The sequence below is a fragment of the Cajanus cajan genome, chromosome 2 (assembly GCF_000230855.2).
Source record: "Cajanus cajan strain Asha chromosome 2, NIPB_CcT2T_4, whole genome shotgun sequence".
Taxonomy (NCBI): domain Eukaryota; kingdom Viridiplantae; phylum Streptophyta; class Magnoliopsida; order Fabales; family Fabaceae; genus Cajanus; species Cajanus cajan.
In genome coordinates this window covers 58,271,185-58,288,150 of record NC_138518.1, presented here as the reverse complement: position 1 = coordinate 58,288,150, position 16,966 = coordinate 58,271,185, and the positions used below count along the sequence as shown (strand labels likewise).

Below are 16,966 nucleotides of genomic sequence, written 5' to 3'. Positions count from 1 at the left end.
CGTGTCTTGGCGACGGAGATCAAGAGCAGAGAGAGTGAATCTCGGTGAGTTGGATGCGCCGCCCCCTCTCATAGTAGGGCGTAGGTCTTTTTCATTTCTTGGGGCGTAGGGAAAGTTTTACAATAACCCCACGGTCGGCGCCAAAATGTTCCGGCCACGGGCTGCACTAGGGTTTTTTCCTAGGTCAAGCCGCAAAGCCAGAACATTCAAAGGTGTACTCTACCTCCTTAGCTCTAGGTCTTTGGGTTTTATAGTACGTCGTTCATGGGCTACTTGGGCCCCGAGGATCAAGGAATTTCCTTAACCGTTAATATTTAGAGAATATCTTGTCATTAAAGATGGGATTTTATCCCTGATATCGGAACAATATCTATGTGGGAGAGTTAGATCGGATTTTGGCCGAGTTACCCCTGCAGAGCAGACAGGTCGGATTCTAACCGAGTGCACCCATGTAGATGGGTTGGATCGGATTCTGACCGGGACGGTACAGTTTGTGATTAAGAGTCTATTTGATTAATAGGTCGATTATTAAAAAATTTACTCTATAAAAATTGTTTAAAAATAATAAGTATTATACTTAATTTGCTAAATAAAAAATTAAAAATTAATCAACTGTTTGAAGTATATAAAACTTGATTTGTATTCATATTGATTGTGGTACTAATACGAGAATTTAATAATTAATTATCATTGTCAAATCAAAGAAAAATGATATCAATAATTTGAGATTCAAATTAAAGGAAAATTTGGAGATATTTTGATTTTATATAACTTTATTTTAATAATTAATTTGTAATTAAAAGACTTAACACTACTAGAATTTTCTTTATTATTTGAGGATTTTCTTGCAAATTTTTCTCAAAAATTCGCAGGAAACAAGTTACCTGCAAAATTTTCTTCAAATTAAAATTTGCAGGTAAAACCTTCGTGGATAACTCATTTCCCACGGATTTAAAAATTCGTAAAAAATTTCTTGCAAATAATTTTTGCATGAAAACAATAAATTTTTGCAGGAAATTTTGGCAAGAAAAATTATATTTTAAATATTTCCTGCGGATTTTGCTGCAAAAAAATCTGCAAGTAACCTTTCCTGAGAAAAAAATTGCAAGAAAATGTATAGGTACTTTTCTACATACCTAAAATTTGCAGCAAAGTTTCCTGCAAATTTTAAAACCGCAAGAAAAGTCGTAGAAAAGTTACCTGCCAGTTTTCAAAATCGCAAGAAATTGTTACGGAACTGAAAATTTGCAAGAAACTTTCCTGCAAATTTTCCTACAAATTTATTTCGCAGGAAATTTTTGCAATATAAATAAAATATTTTTCGCAGAAATTGTGAGTTGTGACCGCTTGATCCTCCGTCTGAAATTGTGCGATGCTTCCTATGTATAGGTTCTTCCAACTCGTCATTGGGCACTTGAACCACCCAACGTCCTTGTGTTGCTGGAAATACTCCATTCCTATTCGGCCTTCTTCGTGCTGATGCTGATGATGGTCCATAAATTTTGTTTTTAGCGAGGTGCAGCTTTCGAATTTGCTAATGCAGCAAAAATAGATATTTATTTACAAAATTTTAGTTTTTAGCGATGATTTTTTATTTATCAATTTAAATCAATTTTTTTTAATGTAAATTGATTTAAATCTACATTAAACTTAAAGATTATATTGATAATTGGTTTTACCTATTAAAGTGGCTAATTTGATAATGTTAAAACACTATAAATATTAACTCTAAAATTTTATGTATTCTTAGATTAATTCATCATTTTAATTATATTTAAAATAGAACTATTGATTCAAAAAAGTGTATACAGATACTGCATACGAATGTCTTCAAAGTTAGGCTTTCTCACAAAATAGAACTACCCTGTTTGTGTTTGTGACTTAGTTACACAATTACTGAAGAGTAACGCACCCCCTGATTTGATGAAGTAGGGTGAGACCAATACATTGATTAGCATTGAGAATCTGATATAATAAATATCCTTTTTAAGTTTATTTCTCTCTTGTTCTTTAATCTTAACTGCAAAGCTCCTTCATTAGATATGATCTTAGTGAATGTACTAAAAGCCCAACTTCAAAGGTCAGGAATCTTATTTTCTTTTGTCCTTGCATTTTATTTTGTTAATTAGGTTTGTTGACTACTTTTTTCCCACCTAAACGTGACGATGGAAATAGTATTATCAATACCTAGTGAAATGTGTAGCATCATAAAACCAAGTTGACATTCAGATATTTTTTCAACAGGCAACACATTGATACAACTTAAGCTTTTGAGAAGACAGAGTCATGCTCAGATACAAAGCATGTTGACCTCACAGAAGAGAATGTGGATAAAGCATGCCTAAGTGTTTTTAGAGCTATCCCGGTACCTGCAGAGAATGTAGTCCACATGGCAACAGATCAGGTGAACATTCAGGCAGTTGGAGACAATGAATGGAGTGATATTCAGGCAACAGAGGCAAGGATAGCTAATGTAAGGGAAGTAGCACTTGAAACTGATGGAAACAGCTTGGATATTCCTATGGTTAGCCAGCCAGGTACATATATATAGCAACTATTGAACCCAAATATAACAGTCATTTCCCAAGTTCATAGCAAGCTAAATATGAATTCTTCTGAGAATGAGGTCTACAGTAACAGTAAATGATAAATATTGTGTACTTTAGGAATATAGATAATTAAAATGTGTGCAAAGTATGCAATGCAGTGAGATAGAGATCGTAGACAGATTGAGGTAGTGATATTAATCTATACCTATGATGGGCTTAGAACAAGAGCCTAAAAAATTTAATGGAATAATGAATGTTAATAAACTCGTCACATCAAATCTTAAATAAGCACTAGAAGTTTAAGCTTTAACTTTCTATATATTCTCATTGCAATTAAATAAAAGAGTTTACCTTCTCTTTACTTTTTTTTTTTATTTCAAGACTGCACTCTTTTAATGAGATGTCAGCAATTCAAAGATATATATATATAGAAATGGATGGGCATAAAGTATAACTACATGGTATTGACTATCAAATGTCAGCAATTCAAAGATTTATTTAAAATAAATGATATACCATATCCATGATAGTAAAATCAATTTCTATCTACAATTAACCATAACTTGTACCTACAATTAATCATGCCTTGCATAAAAATAAATGAAAAAATGAAGATGTCAAGGCAAAATCCATGTACTAAAAAAATAAATGATATAGCGTATGCATGATATACCATGATATAGCAAAATCCTCTTTCAAAGAATGAAAAGGTATCAAATATCACCTTTAATATGATCACTATATTCATCACCATTGTCTTCATCATCTTCGTCATCACTTTCATTGTTATGTTGAGTTGACAATGGTGAATGTGAACAAGAACCAACAAATCCTAAGTGTTGCATTAGAGCTGCTAATTGTTTCCTAGTCTCGGTCAATTCCCTTATCATTTCTAGTTTATCTTCTTGTTGTTTATACAATTGTTGCCTCATTTCTAATTTAAATTATTAATTTAAATTATTAATTTAAACATTAATTAAAGTTTAGAAACTATTTAATAAAGTTTTGAAGTTTATAATAATAATTTAAAAATAATTTAAAAGAATATATTTTTTATTTTAATTAATTACTAAGGTACATAATCTCTGGAAGATATTGATAATACAAATAGTAGTAAAATGTATTTGTTTATTTTATACCAAATTTGTTTGGATGACCATGTTAAAAATTTAAAGTGAGAGTAAGTGATACATCTTTGTTGGAACTCAAACTCATATACAAAGCCTTTATTAATTTTCTTTCTCTCAGAATAGTTTTTCTTCCTTCAAACTCATATATTATATATAATTTTGTATATACTAAATCCATGGAGGAAGGGGAGGCTACGGCACACGGGTGCCCTCCCCTGAATCTGTCATTGATCCAACCTCACCAATTGTAATAAGTAATAACTAATAAGGCTTGGTTTTTGTTATATTAACATGAGAAAAACACAACAGGAAACTAGGCCCTGCAGACCTAGCAAATGGAGGTTCTAACAGGTTAAAATTGCCTATAACAACCAATAAATTAAAACTGCAGATATTTCAGAAATTAACCTCTAAAATGAATTAACCAAAGTCTATCTAGAGGGACCCATAAGTTGAAGGCAGCAACACTATAGTCAAATAATGATGAATAATTATGTGTATAGAGAAAGGACTCTGAGGTCATGTTGAATTTCTCATGATTCTATAAGAATAAATTATAAGGATGATGCCTTTTTTCTGTTTTCTTTTTTTATAATTTCTTCCAAATGATATTATGATAGCAAGTTACTCAAGTTGAAAGCATCACCTAATTCCGTATCTATAATTCTTTAAAGTAATTAATTTATCCCAAATTTTCATTACTCTATTTAATCCGTAATCTATAATAGAAAAATAATAATCAGAGACAATCTCAATTAAGAGGACCTACATGTACAATACAATATAAGATATAATTTAAAACAGCAGTTAATACAAAGTATAAGATGCACCTTTCTTCCTTTAAATCTCTCTTGTAAATTTTTGATGTGTGTCTTGACTTGAGGAAGGTCAAGTGCACGTATGAAGCGTTCTAAGTCTATACCTATTGGAAACTGACATGCAGCGGTAAAAGAAGTAAATAAATAGTTCTAATGTTAAGTTCATCATGTTAATTGGTTTGGTTAAAGCCAAACAATTGTTATAATAAAAATGTTTTATGAAAGCTTGCTGTAAAAGTTCAATAGATAATTTTGAATGTAGACAAGAAGCATGGTCATTATAGATGTATTTCATGAACACGTACTGCAGCAACTCGAGTCAGCTTCCTTTATTCTTTCGTTTTCAAGTTTTGGTATTTGCATTTCGTAGATTTATATTCTCAACATATTTATATATTTTTAAAGTAAAATCCTTGTATTAGTAATAAGCTGGCAAGACTGCTATTACGTTTGTTAATTTGTCTCACTCTCACACATGTTTTTCCCACAACAATCTATGATGTGCACTTGCAGTGGCATCCCAATTAGAGAAGAATATACTTGGTATCAGACTTCTCGATCGGAATGCATAACGGAAACATATATAAACACATTGAAATTGAAAAGTAGTAGCATATGTAGAGGGTTCGAAATATTGCTTTTGCATATAATGTGTTCTCCTTGCCCCAACAATTTTAGAGTTTGAAGGTTTGGAGTATGCATTTTAATTTGCTATAGTAGGATAAGATTCTTCACCCATGTTCTCTAGTCTACAGAGTAATTTTATGTTCCAAAAACCAGAGCATTTTCTCTTAAAATCAAACAAGTATGTGTAGTGGCAGTTTCAACTTAGATCAAAATCAAACAGGTTCAGAACATGGAAGAAAGCAAGGAAATCATATCCAAACAACATCTTACCTCCAGGAAACATCTGCTTCTATATTTTTCAGATTCCAAGCATTGTCTTCTATCTCATTGAGTTGGTATTTCAAATCTACATTCAAAAGCACACAAAAAATGAAGTGTTGTGCGGTGAGAAAAATTAGGAAAAGGAGAGAAAATGAAAACCCTAATAGAAGTGTTATGATGTTGCGGAGGTGATGTAGTCAATGCAATGCAAGTAGAGGTGCGGTGCGAGAAAAGGAAAAGGAGAGAAAATGAAAACCCTAACAGATGCATGCGGTGCGAGAAAAGGAGAGAAGTGTTGTGGATGTGGCACGACGATGTTTTGGAGGTGATGAAGAACAATTGAGAGAAGTGTTATGGTGTTGTGCGGTGCTTTTGTGGAAAAATAGTGCTACCGGCGATGTTGCGGTGATGTAGTCAATGCAATGCAAGTAGTATGGTGGTGACAAGGAGACAACAGCGTGTGTAAACGGAGGATTCAAAAAAAAATTAAAATATTTGCAGGAAATATTATTTACAAAAAAGAAACAAATTACCTGCGAATTTATATTTAAAACAAATTTTGCATGAAAAAAAAAATTCCTACAAAATTTTTTAGAAATTTTTATTTGCAACAAAAAATTTATATAATTAATATTTTGTAGTAAAATTTGCAAGAATTTTCTGCGAATTTAAAATTAAAAAAATATTTGTAATAATTTATTGGAGATTTACATTTGTAAGAATTTTTACAATAATTTCCTACAAATATTTTTTTGCATGAAAATCCTTAGGTAAATATCATATTTCTAGTAGTGTAATTTACAAATGAAAACTATTTGTTTTACTCAATAAAAATCGCAAGAAAACTACTTTAACGTTACACACTCTATATTAATCATGATAATCTTTTATTTTAATGAAAATTTAAATAAAATACCAACGTATACATGAAATATAATAAGTGGGTATAAATAATGCAAAATATTTCTCTTGGGAATTATAATTTTTCTACTTTCCAAGTATTTTATTCTATGTGAAGAAGTATAAATATGATAGAAATTCCTTTTAATTTTAAAAGATAGTTTAGTGTTATTATAATATTTTTAATGTAGGACAACGTAACAGCTAATTCAATGTAAATTTAAATGATTATACATAAATTATAATAAATGAATAAAATTAATGTAAAATAATAAATACAATAAGTTATGCATAAAAACACTTAAATTATAAATACAATAAGTTTATCAACACGAAGGGAACAAGGAAGCATAGATCCAATCCATTGCAGCTGAATTAATTCCAGTATATCAAACAACTCATCTAGAGTACCAATTAACCTATCAGATGAATTGTTCCCCACTACAGCATCAACAGACTGTGCTTCCTTGCAGAGAAAAACCTGAACTCAAAAGTTCAAAAACAATCTACAGCAATTGCACTCATATCAATAGTAATAGTACACGTTATTGAGCACTGATGGTAGATAGCTGCAGGCCTAGGTGAGGTAATTTTCTGATGGTAAGTATGAATGAAAGTTAGAGGTTGTCCACTCCCCAGCTTTTCTTCCTATCTTGAATCCACTAACTGGTTTTCCTGCTAGTATGGCACCTTGAGTAACAGCGTCCATTAGCCCTGGTCCAGCCCCTGACCAAGAAGAGAAATCCAAAAGATTTGCTATCCACAGCATGAGTTGAACTTCAAACCCACTACCTAGCAATTCAGATCACAATATTAGAATAGGCATTACAATGAAGAAGCTATTTTTAACAAATAACGGCAGCTAATGCTGTTGAAGTCTTGTACGTACCAACACCATATAATATCTTAATACTTATTAGAGGATTTTATCCATAACTTGTATGACTGATGTAGAGAAAGAAAAATAAAGCATATAGTAGAAGAAAATCAAGAAAAAGGGAGGCAAAAGTAAAGAAATCATTTTAGGAACTAATAAAGCCAAAAATATCATTCTACAGTTATTAATAAGAAGCAAACATACCATTTATTTGCAAGGTTGGACCGTGGACGCTTTATGATGACTCCATATCTCGTCAATTTTGTAGAGAACTTTAAAACATTCTATATGGATTTGTTCTGGATGATCCAGCGCTTTGGATTTCCATAGTTAAAAAATCTCACAATATGAATTGGCAGGTTCGATATATTGACAACTCCAAGTTTCTCTAACTGCAGAATGCCAGAAGGTACTTCCTTGAGTTCGGGTAATTGGCTTAACTCAAGCCTTTCCAAACAAAGAAGTGCTTCTCTATGGATAGTGATGAAATTCAATTGTTGTAAATTTTGAAGCCGCAGTTTCTTTAGTTTCTGAAACCCTCCATCCTCAAAATGCAAACTTTTACCTTCATAAGCATGGTGGCTAATATTTAGGAACAACAAATTTGGCATATCTTTCAGTGATTTCAACGGATCACTAGTTAAAAAGGATAATTCCAAGGACAATTTCACAAGATTTTGGAGCTTTGGAATCCAATTTGGAAACTTCTCTAACTTCCCACTCAAGCAAAGCTTCTGAAGTGTGGGATGGAGTGATACATCGGACAAGTCAATCACTTCTTCGGTACCCCTTGTTTCGATACGTAGTTTCTCCAAGAAGTGCATCTCATTTATCGAAGAACACAGAGTGAGTCTGTATTTTCTCCTAAAATGAGTTAAGCTCAAATCCCTTAATTTCTTTAGCTTTCCTAGCTCTGCAATCACAACTCCATCAGAATCTATTCTCATTGTACGTATCTGTTCGAGGGATGTTAGGCCTCCAAGACTATCCTTTACTGCTTCAAAGGAAGATAATCGGCTAATCCGAAGATGACCAAGTTTTCTAAGCGTTGTAATCTCTTTTGGCATCACAAACACTAGCGCTCCTTCGATATCGAAGGTCTCCAAGTTTTGGAGCTTACCAATGGATTTTGGTAGACTATGTATTTTTGTGTATCCCAAGCTTAAATACTTCAAGTTGATTAAATTTCCCAAATTTTCCGGAACATAATTCAATGGAGCATGATCAAAATCGAGTACCTTCAATGACATGTGTAATATCCCAAAATTTTATTCAAATGAAAAGAGTTATTTATTATGTGAATAAGTATTTTATTCCCGTATTTTACTATTCATGTATATGTATTTTACTATTTACATATACGTATTTTACTATTTATGTATACGTATTTATGAATAATATTTTACTATTCATATGAATAGTAATTTTGCAAAAATCGTAAGCCCTTACGTCAGAACCTCAAATTATTTGGATGAATAGTATTTTACTATTCATGAATAGTAATTATATTATTATTTTAATGAATAGTGCATAGTGCATAGTAACTTCAAAATTTCTATAAATAGGGGCCTAAGGTTTTGAAAATTCAGAATTCTAGAGAGAAGGAAATTCTGGAGAAATAGAGAGAGAAAGTAAGAGAAAGAAGGAGAAAGAAAAGGAGGTTCTGCTCCAGTGCCTTGTTTAAGGAGAAAGAGGAAGAGATTCTGCCCTAATTCCGATTCCTTTTTAAGGAAAGAGAAGAGGAGATTCTGCCCAAGTTTTTAGAGAGATATTGCGCTAGTTCCAACTCCTACTTATCCAGGTAAGGGGGGAGTGAGAAACCTTGCTTGGGGGTGTAGAAATAATTGTTAAATAGTCTGTTTGTTGGATTGGCTCCCGATCCCTTGTCTGTTGTTTGATTAATTGAATATACATTATTACTGTATTTTGTTTGTAATACTTGATTTTCTTGTTGCGGTAATTAATAATTATAATTAATGGATAATTTCACTTTTACTATTCTAAAATATTCATTGAATGGAAGACTAAGCCTCCTATTAACTTATAAATTTAGACTTTATTATCTAAATGGAAGGCCGAGCCTCCTTATTTTCATTAAGCTTCCTATTTTACTTAAGGATTTAATTATACCATGAAATATAAATTATATGATCCCTAAAGACCTTTGAACTATTGGACCCTTGACTTAATGACCTTTGGACTGTTGAACTGTTGGATTGTTGGACAATGGACTATTGGACTATTGAACCTTTGGACTATGGGACTATTGAATTATTGGACTTTTGGACTATTGGACTAATAAAATATAATATAAGTATGAATTATGCTTATGATATGGTGTATTATAGGAAATTCTGTAACATGTTAAATGTTAAGTTTATGATTGTATGACATGCATCATATGCATATATACTCCAGGTGTGCCGCTGAGGCCGCATACCCACGACTAACAAGGTGTACCTTTGGGTCACCCATGATATGCTAACAAGGTGTGCCTTTGGGTCACCAATGATGTAATCAGGTGTTCTTTTGGGTCACCCACGATATGCTAACTAGGTGTGCCTTAGGGTCACCAATGATGATATGTGAACTTCCGTATGGCGCCACATGCATATATTTATGAGTTGAGTCTATGACATCATTGCATGATAAATAATTATATATGATAATGATTATGTGTGTGTGCTATTTAACTTTTATTTCTTCATCTACAACTGAGTGAGATGTTTCTCACTCCCTTGTTATTTTTTTTTGTATATGTTTAAATTTATGTTGCAGGTGATCATCATCATGAGGATGTTGGTGATGAGGCCTAAAGGCTTCTTGGGGCATGCTCTGATAGGATGTGACATCGGGTTTAGCTAGGATTTCTCTTATGTCTTTCTTGTTCTAAAACTATTTTCTTTTCTTGTTTAATTTAATAAATTATAAATTGATTCCTAACTAGGAGGCACTGCCACCTTTACTGGGATTAATTTATAATCTTTGTTTTATAATAACTTCTTGAGTTTAATATTTATGTGTATGAATTATGAATGTGCATCTTCTACCTTATGATACTTATTGTTTTATATCATTCTATGAAAATCTTTTATAAATATAGTTTATGTTTATTAATGATGTTGGGGTAGAGGGTGTCACAACATGTATTTAGTAGGGATTCTCTTTACCATGTGTTCAGATAACCCTTTACGGGGGATAAACAGAATTGATCTAATGTATGAACTTTCAATACTTTCAAGTAAATCATTAGAATTTGTTGCAATTATTAGGCGTCGAACGATCCCACTTGAAATGGAATTGTTGTGCTCACCAATATACAGACCAAACCCTGTATTCTTGATTTTTCTAAGAATCATCTCATGTAATAAGTCATGAACACGACATCGTTTAGGTTTGCCATCAATGGTAAATGAACATACTTGCACCAAATTTCTAAGGATCAACTCTACTAAATATTCTTGTGCAACTTCTTCTGGTGTTTTTTCTGCTTCTGATTTGACAAATCCTTCAGCTATCCATTGCCTAATAAGTCTGTTAGATTTAACTTCGTAGTCTTCAGGATACATTCCAAAATACAATAAACATGATCTGAGACTATTAGGCAAATCATCAAAACTTAAACCTAAAATTTTTGCTACGCTAAAGTTGGAATTCTCATCTAACTCTAAACTTAGATTTTGACTGAACTGTCTCCATTCAAAGGCACTTTTATCCTTTTGGGATAAAATAAGACCACCGATAGCCACAATTGCTAGAGGTAAACCTTTACACTTTCTAACAATTTCAAGAGAAATATCTTTAAGTTCTTTTGGACAAGGTCCATCAGATCCATACACAAATGCCTTTTTACAAAACAATCTCAAGGATTCTTCTTCACTTAAAGGTTTAAGCTTATGCACTTGAATGAAAGAAGATTTCTTACAAAACTCTACAACCTCTTCGTTTCTGGTTGTGATTAATATCCTACTTCCTTTTTTATTATCAATTAGGGCAAAGTCAATCTCATCCCAGAAATATTTATTCCATACGTCATCAAAAAAGATAACATACCTTTTATGACGCAGGTGGTCTCTCACTTGATCTATCAAGGACATTCGATCCATTGCAGAAACATTCATTTTTTCTTTCCCAAACTTTTGCAACATATTTCCCAGCAGATCTTCTACTGTGTAGGATTGAGACACTGTGATCCAAGCATGAGAATCGAAGCATCCAAAGACCTCCTTGTTGTCAAAAACCTGCTTTGCAAGAGTGGTTTTTCCCAGTCCTCCCATTCCTACCACAGAGATGACAGTGCGCTCTAATCGTCCCTTTATCAACCAATCTTTCAATTGATCTTTAGGGCCGTCAAAGCCAACGACCTCAGCTTCCCCAGTGTAGAGAGGAGCCATTCGAAGTTTTTGCCATGTGACATTTTGATTTCCTCTAGAACTGTTTGGCTTTTGTTCTAAAGGAAAATGGCTTTTGAATCCATTTGTTTCTGCAGGAACAAGTGACTTAACTTCCTGAATCTTATATGCTACTTGAATGCGATGGATCAGAGTCTTGATGAAGTCAACAACCTCACACGGTAAAGCTGCACATCCAAGATCATCAGGTTGCTTTTCCTCACATATCTTATATTCATCAATGAGATCTTCCACGCGAAAAGCTACTTCTCTCAGCCGCATCACCCTTTTATTGATTCTGTCACGTCTTCCACCATCTTGTTCAGTTTCAGCCACTTTATCAGCCTCATTGATGAAATCTTGAAAGCTCTCCAGTTCATCTGTAAGGTCTGCAACTTCCTTTGGGAGATCTTTCAGCATATTGAGAGCTTCCAAAAATTTTGGAAGCAAATGCTGACCAGCCAAGGACACTGCAGTTTCTGCCATTTTAGTTTAGCTCTCTCTTTTGCTTTGTGGTGAGTGCAAAACTTTATGTTGCTCAGCATTATATAAACAGCGAAGTCTATAGTCAGAGGACTTTTAGTTTCTCTTCCCCATTCTTTAATATTTATTCGGTGAGTTGGATATATAGTTATTCTAGAGTTGATTATTCGATTATTTGGCTGGACCATGCTTGTCATTGTAATTAGTTGAATAAGAAGAAAAATAACAGTTTCACGTGATATTTTGGCGTTATAATATTTGGCATCACTAAGGTTTCATTTCCTTGTCCAAAAACACATGGTAGTTTGACTTACTCAGACACGTGGGAAGTTCATGCCAGTATTAAATTTGCAATTTGTTAATGTCAATTAGTTGTCACCATATCCATAGCATATTACGCTACCCAAATTTTAAATAATTAATTTGCCATTATAATATAGTTAAATATCATCGCATCTCATAAAAAGTCGTCGCATCTGACAACAAAAAAGATTATGGTTCGATTTGAATCTGTACAGTTTCAAATTTAATTCAATGTAAAACCATGAAAGTGTGAAAACTGAAAACTAATTATTGTAGAGAAAGTTGTGAAAATTTTGTGATTTAGCTGATCCGTTAATGTGTAATTAAATAATAATGTTAGTGATATTGTTTATGAGAACGTGATTATACATGTTATAGTCAAGTATCATCGAATCTCATAAAAAGTCGTCGCATCGGACAACAAAAAAAAGATTATGGTTCGATTTGAATCTGTACAGTTTCAAATTTAATTCAATGTAACACCATGAAAGTGTGAAAACTAATTATTGTAGAGCAAATTGTGAAAATATTGTGATTTCTTGATGTAATTAAACAAAAATGTTAGTGATATTGTTGATGAGAACATGGTTATACATGTAAGTGTTATATTTCATTATCTTTTATTATTAAAAATAAAAATAAGTCAGATCTTAAATACAATCTTTATGATCTAATCTATTTAAAGCCTGTATGACTTGATCTATTTAATAAAAATATTAAATAAAATGACTTAAAATTTGTTAAAAATAGTATGAAAACTGTACAATCAACACATATTATTAGGGGGAAAAAACCATTGTTGTTGCTGACAGCTCCTAGTAATTAATACCTTGTAATTTCATTTTACTTATTTGATCATTTTATCTCCAACTTGTTTGAGTTACATACAAAAAAGAAAATGAAGCATATACTAGAAGAAAAAGAGAGATAAAAAGTAAAGGAATCCCTTTAGAAATTAGAAAACAATTGCATTATTTTATTATTGAAAATAATAATGGCCAAGAATATCAATCCATAGAGATATTGATAAGAAGAACAAAAAAAAATAAAAACCTTTTTATGTAGAAATCTGGATATTATTGGACTATTGAAATTCATGATATTCTCACTCTAGTTAGGGATGGATATACAAACTGCTCTAATTTGAAATTTTCACATTTTTAATAGGTCAAATAATTTAGATCCACGAAATAAATATACTAATTGTTTTAGTTCGTGTTCGACCCACACATAAATGGGCCACTTTGTAGGCTCAATTATATCTGAAGTTGTTTTTTTTATAAATACTAAAAAAATCAATGAGATTTATTTCCCTTCTTTTAGAGTATAAAAATATGAGAGAAAAAATACATAAAAATTGATATAAATACATTTGTAACACAAAAATTAAAATAAATATTAAGATAAAAATACATAAAAATTACTAATTAATAAATGGGTTACTAATTTGTAGCCTAAGTTGGTGGACGTCACAAACTGAAGTAGGAACTTTGCTATAACTATACAAATTTAAGAAATTTGAATTTGTATCCGTGTAGACCGCTTGCTAAACGGACTGGTAGGTGGGCTTGCGTCTATACCCATAGCTCTCGCCACACTTTCAAAAAACGACACCTCAATTTGCACACGAGGCACATGTTTGATCATCCAATGGTCTTGCCCTCCATCGCCAGCAATGCTCTGATCAAACTCAATTGGCATATCCTTCATCTTCAGAACTTGTAGTTTCTCTAAGTGTTCAATGCCACTCGGTACTTTCCTCAGTTTTGGGATTTTCTTTAATACAAGCTTTTTCAATGAATGTAGTGCTCCTCTCTCAATAAAGATGCAATTCAAGTTGTTCAAATATTTAAGCTCAAGCTCCTTTAGTTTCCTAAACCCTCCATCTTCAAAATACAATGTTTCACCTACGTAAGCGCCATAGCTGATAGAGATGAACAACAAATTTGGCATACCTTTTAGTGATTCCAGTGGATCATTAGTTAACTCAGACTTATTCAAAGACAATTTCACTAGATTTTGGAGCTGTGGAATCCAATTTGGCAACATTTTTAACTTCCCACTTAGAAAGAGCTTCCGAAGTGTTGACAAGGATGACATAAGAGGAAAGTCAATTACTTCATTCTCATGTCCTACATGAATATGTAGTACCTTCAAGAATTGCATCTCATGTATGGAGGAACATAGAGTCTTTGAGTGTTCTGTCCTAAAATTAGTAATCCTCAGATTCCTTAATTGCTTTAGCTTTCCTAGCTCTCTAATTACCACTCCCTCGTCATCTACTTCGAGTACGCGTATCTTTTCCAGGAATGTCATGCTTCCAAGACACTCTTTCGTTGCAACAAAAGATATTTTATCACCCAAAAGACAACGTAGTTTTCTAATCTTACTAATCTCCTTTGGTATCTCAAACACCCTTGTTCCTCGCACATCCAAGATCTCCAAGTTCTTGAGCTTACCAATGGATTTTGGAAGACTTCCTATACATGAATTCCGAAAGCTTAGATACTTCAAGTGGATTAAATTGCCTAAAGCATCAAGAACATATAATGGAACAACATTTTTAAAATAAGGAACACTTAAGGCATCTTCAAAATCAAGTACCCTCAATGGCATGCATTTGGCAAAGATTCTACCCAAGAATTGTTCAGTTAACTCTTCCTTGAAAAACAAAATTGACCGAATGTGTGATATTTCAATTCCAACTAAATCATTGGAATCCGTTGTTATTGTTAAGCGTCTTACTATCCCACTTGACACTGATTCATTATGCTCACCAAAATACTGACAAAACCCTGTTTCCTTAACTTTTCTAAGGATCATGCTATGTATTAAGTCATGAACACGACATCCTTTAACTTTTCCATCAATGCTAAATGAAGACACTTGCACCAAACTTCTACGGATCAACCCTGATAACTCTTGTTGCGCAACTTCTTCCAATGTTTTTCCAGTTTCACTTTTGACAAACCCTTCAGCTATCCATTGCGTAATCAATCTACTAGATTTAACTTCATAATCTTCGGGATACATTCCAAAATACAATAAACATGATCTGAGATTGTACGGCAAATCATAGTAACTTAAACTTAAAATCTTTGCTATACTGTTTAACTCAGAATTCCTCTCCAACTCTAAACTTAGATTTTGACTAAATAGTATCCATTTATCTGCACAAAAATCTTTCTGAGATAAAAGACCACCGATAGCCACAATCGCTAGAGGTAAACCTTTACACTTTCTAACAATTTCAATAGAAATATCTTTAAGTTCTTCGGGACAACGTCCATCAGAACCATACTTAAATGCCTTGTTACAGAACAATCTGAAACATTCTTCTTCACTTAAAGGTTCTTCTAGCTTATGCACTTCAATAAAAGAAGATTTCTGACAGAACTCTGCAACCTTCTCATATCTGGTTGTAATTAATATTCTACTTTTATTTTTATTATCAATTACAGCAGATTCAACATCATCCCAAAATTTTCCATTCCACACGTCATCAAACATGACAACATACCTCTTGTTGCGCAACTGCTTTCTGACTTCTTCAATCAACGATCTTCGATCCATGGTAGAAACATCTGCAGGATGATTCTCCATTTTTTCTTTACAGAACTGGTGCAACATATCCCTCAGCAGTCGTTCTACAGTGTAGGATTGAGACACTGTGATCAATGCATGGCACTCGAAGTTGTTATGGACATTGTCAAAAACGTGCTTAGCAAGAGTGGTTTTCCCAACTCCTGCCAAACCAACAACAGAGATGACAGTGCGCTCTTCTCGTCCCTCTATCAACCAATTCTTCAATGTACGTTTTGGGCTCTCAAAGCCCACAACCTCATCTTGCTCAATAAATAGAGGATCCATTCGAAGCTTGTGCCATGTGACATTCTGATTTCCTCTAGAACCACTCGGTTTTGTTGCTAAAGGAAATTGCTTTTGGAAGCCATCTCTTTCAGCACAAACAAGTGATTTGACATCCTGAATCTTATATGCTATTTGAAGTTGAAGGATCCGAGTTTTGATGAACTCAACAGCCTCACAGAGTAAAGCTACACATCCAGGATCGTGAGGATTGTTTTCCTCATGAATCGAGAATTCGTCGATGATATCTTCCATGCGAAAAGCTGCTTCTCTCAACCGCATCACCCTTTTTTTGATTCTATCACGCCTACCATCATCTTCTTCAGCTTCAGCCATTTGATCTGCATCATTTATGAAATCTTGAAGGCTCTCCAGTTCTTCTGTAATGTCTGCAACTTCTGTTGGGAGATCTCTAAGAATTTTCACAGCTTCCACAATTTTTGGAAGCAAATGCTCACGAGCTATGGACACTGCAGTTTCTGCCATCTCGGTTTAGTTCTCTTTTTTGTCTGTGATTTTGTGGTGAGTGCAAAACTTTATGTTCTTTAAGATTATATATATCCAAGTATATAGTAAGAGAAGGACTTTTAGTTTCACTTACCACCCATTCTTTACTATTTATGCAACAAGTTGATACATAGAAAATTTGTTGGTTTCTATTCGACTATTATCTAAATGGACCACGCTTCTCCATGCTGATTGTAAAATTTATTTGATTATTTAAACATCACTTGGTCACAAACTCACAATATATTTGGCC

At 33.1% G+C, this 16,966-nt stretch overlaps 2 protein-coding genes and 1 long non-coding RNA gene across 3 annotated transcripts; all 3 read right to left on the bottom strand.

Moving 5' to 3' along the window:
• Positions 1-3,245: 3,245 nt before the first annotated feature.
• LOC145955315 (uncharacterized) lies at positions 3,246-5,832 on the bottom strand. Its single transcript, XR_014431941.1, has 3 exons — positions 5,778-5,832; positions 5,395-5,470; positions 3,246-4,611 (listed from the first exon to the last, which is right to left on the bottom strand). It is a non-coding gene; the product is annotated as an uncharacterized LOC145955315 (long non-coding RNA).
• A 1,614-nt stretch (positions 5,833-7,446) lies between these two features.
• LOC145955081 (disease resistance protein RPM1-like) lies at positions 7,447-12,057 on the bottom strand. Its single transcript, XM_083069783.1, has 2 exons — positions 10,309-12,057; positions 7,447-8,412 (listed from the first exon to the last, which is right to left on the bottom strand). Exons 1-2 carry the CDS (start codon positions 12,037-12,039, stop codon positions 7,447-7,449), a joined length of 2,697 nt encoding a protein of 898 aa, XP_082925909.1. The 5' UTR covers positions 12,040-12,057.
• Positions 12,058-13,774: 1,717 nt separating this feature from the next.
• On the bottom strand, positions 13,775-16,692 carry LOC109796494 (disease resistance protein RPM1). Its single transcript, XM_020356165.3, has one exon. The coding sequence runs from the start codon at positions 16,690-16,692 to the stop codon at positions 13,849-13,851; it is 2,844 nt and encodes a 947-aa protein (XP_020211754.2). The 3' UTR covers positions 13,775-13,848.
• Between the last annotated feature and the right edge of the window lie 274 nt (positions 16,693-16,966).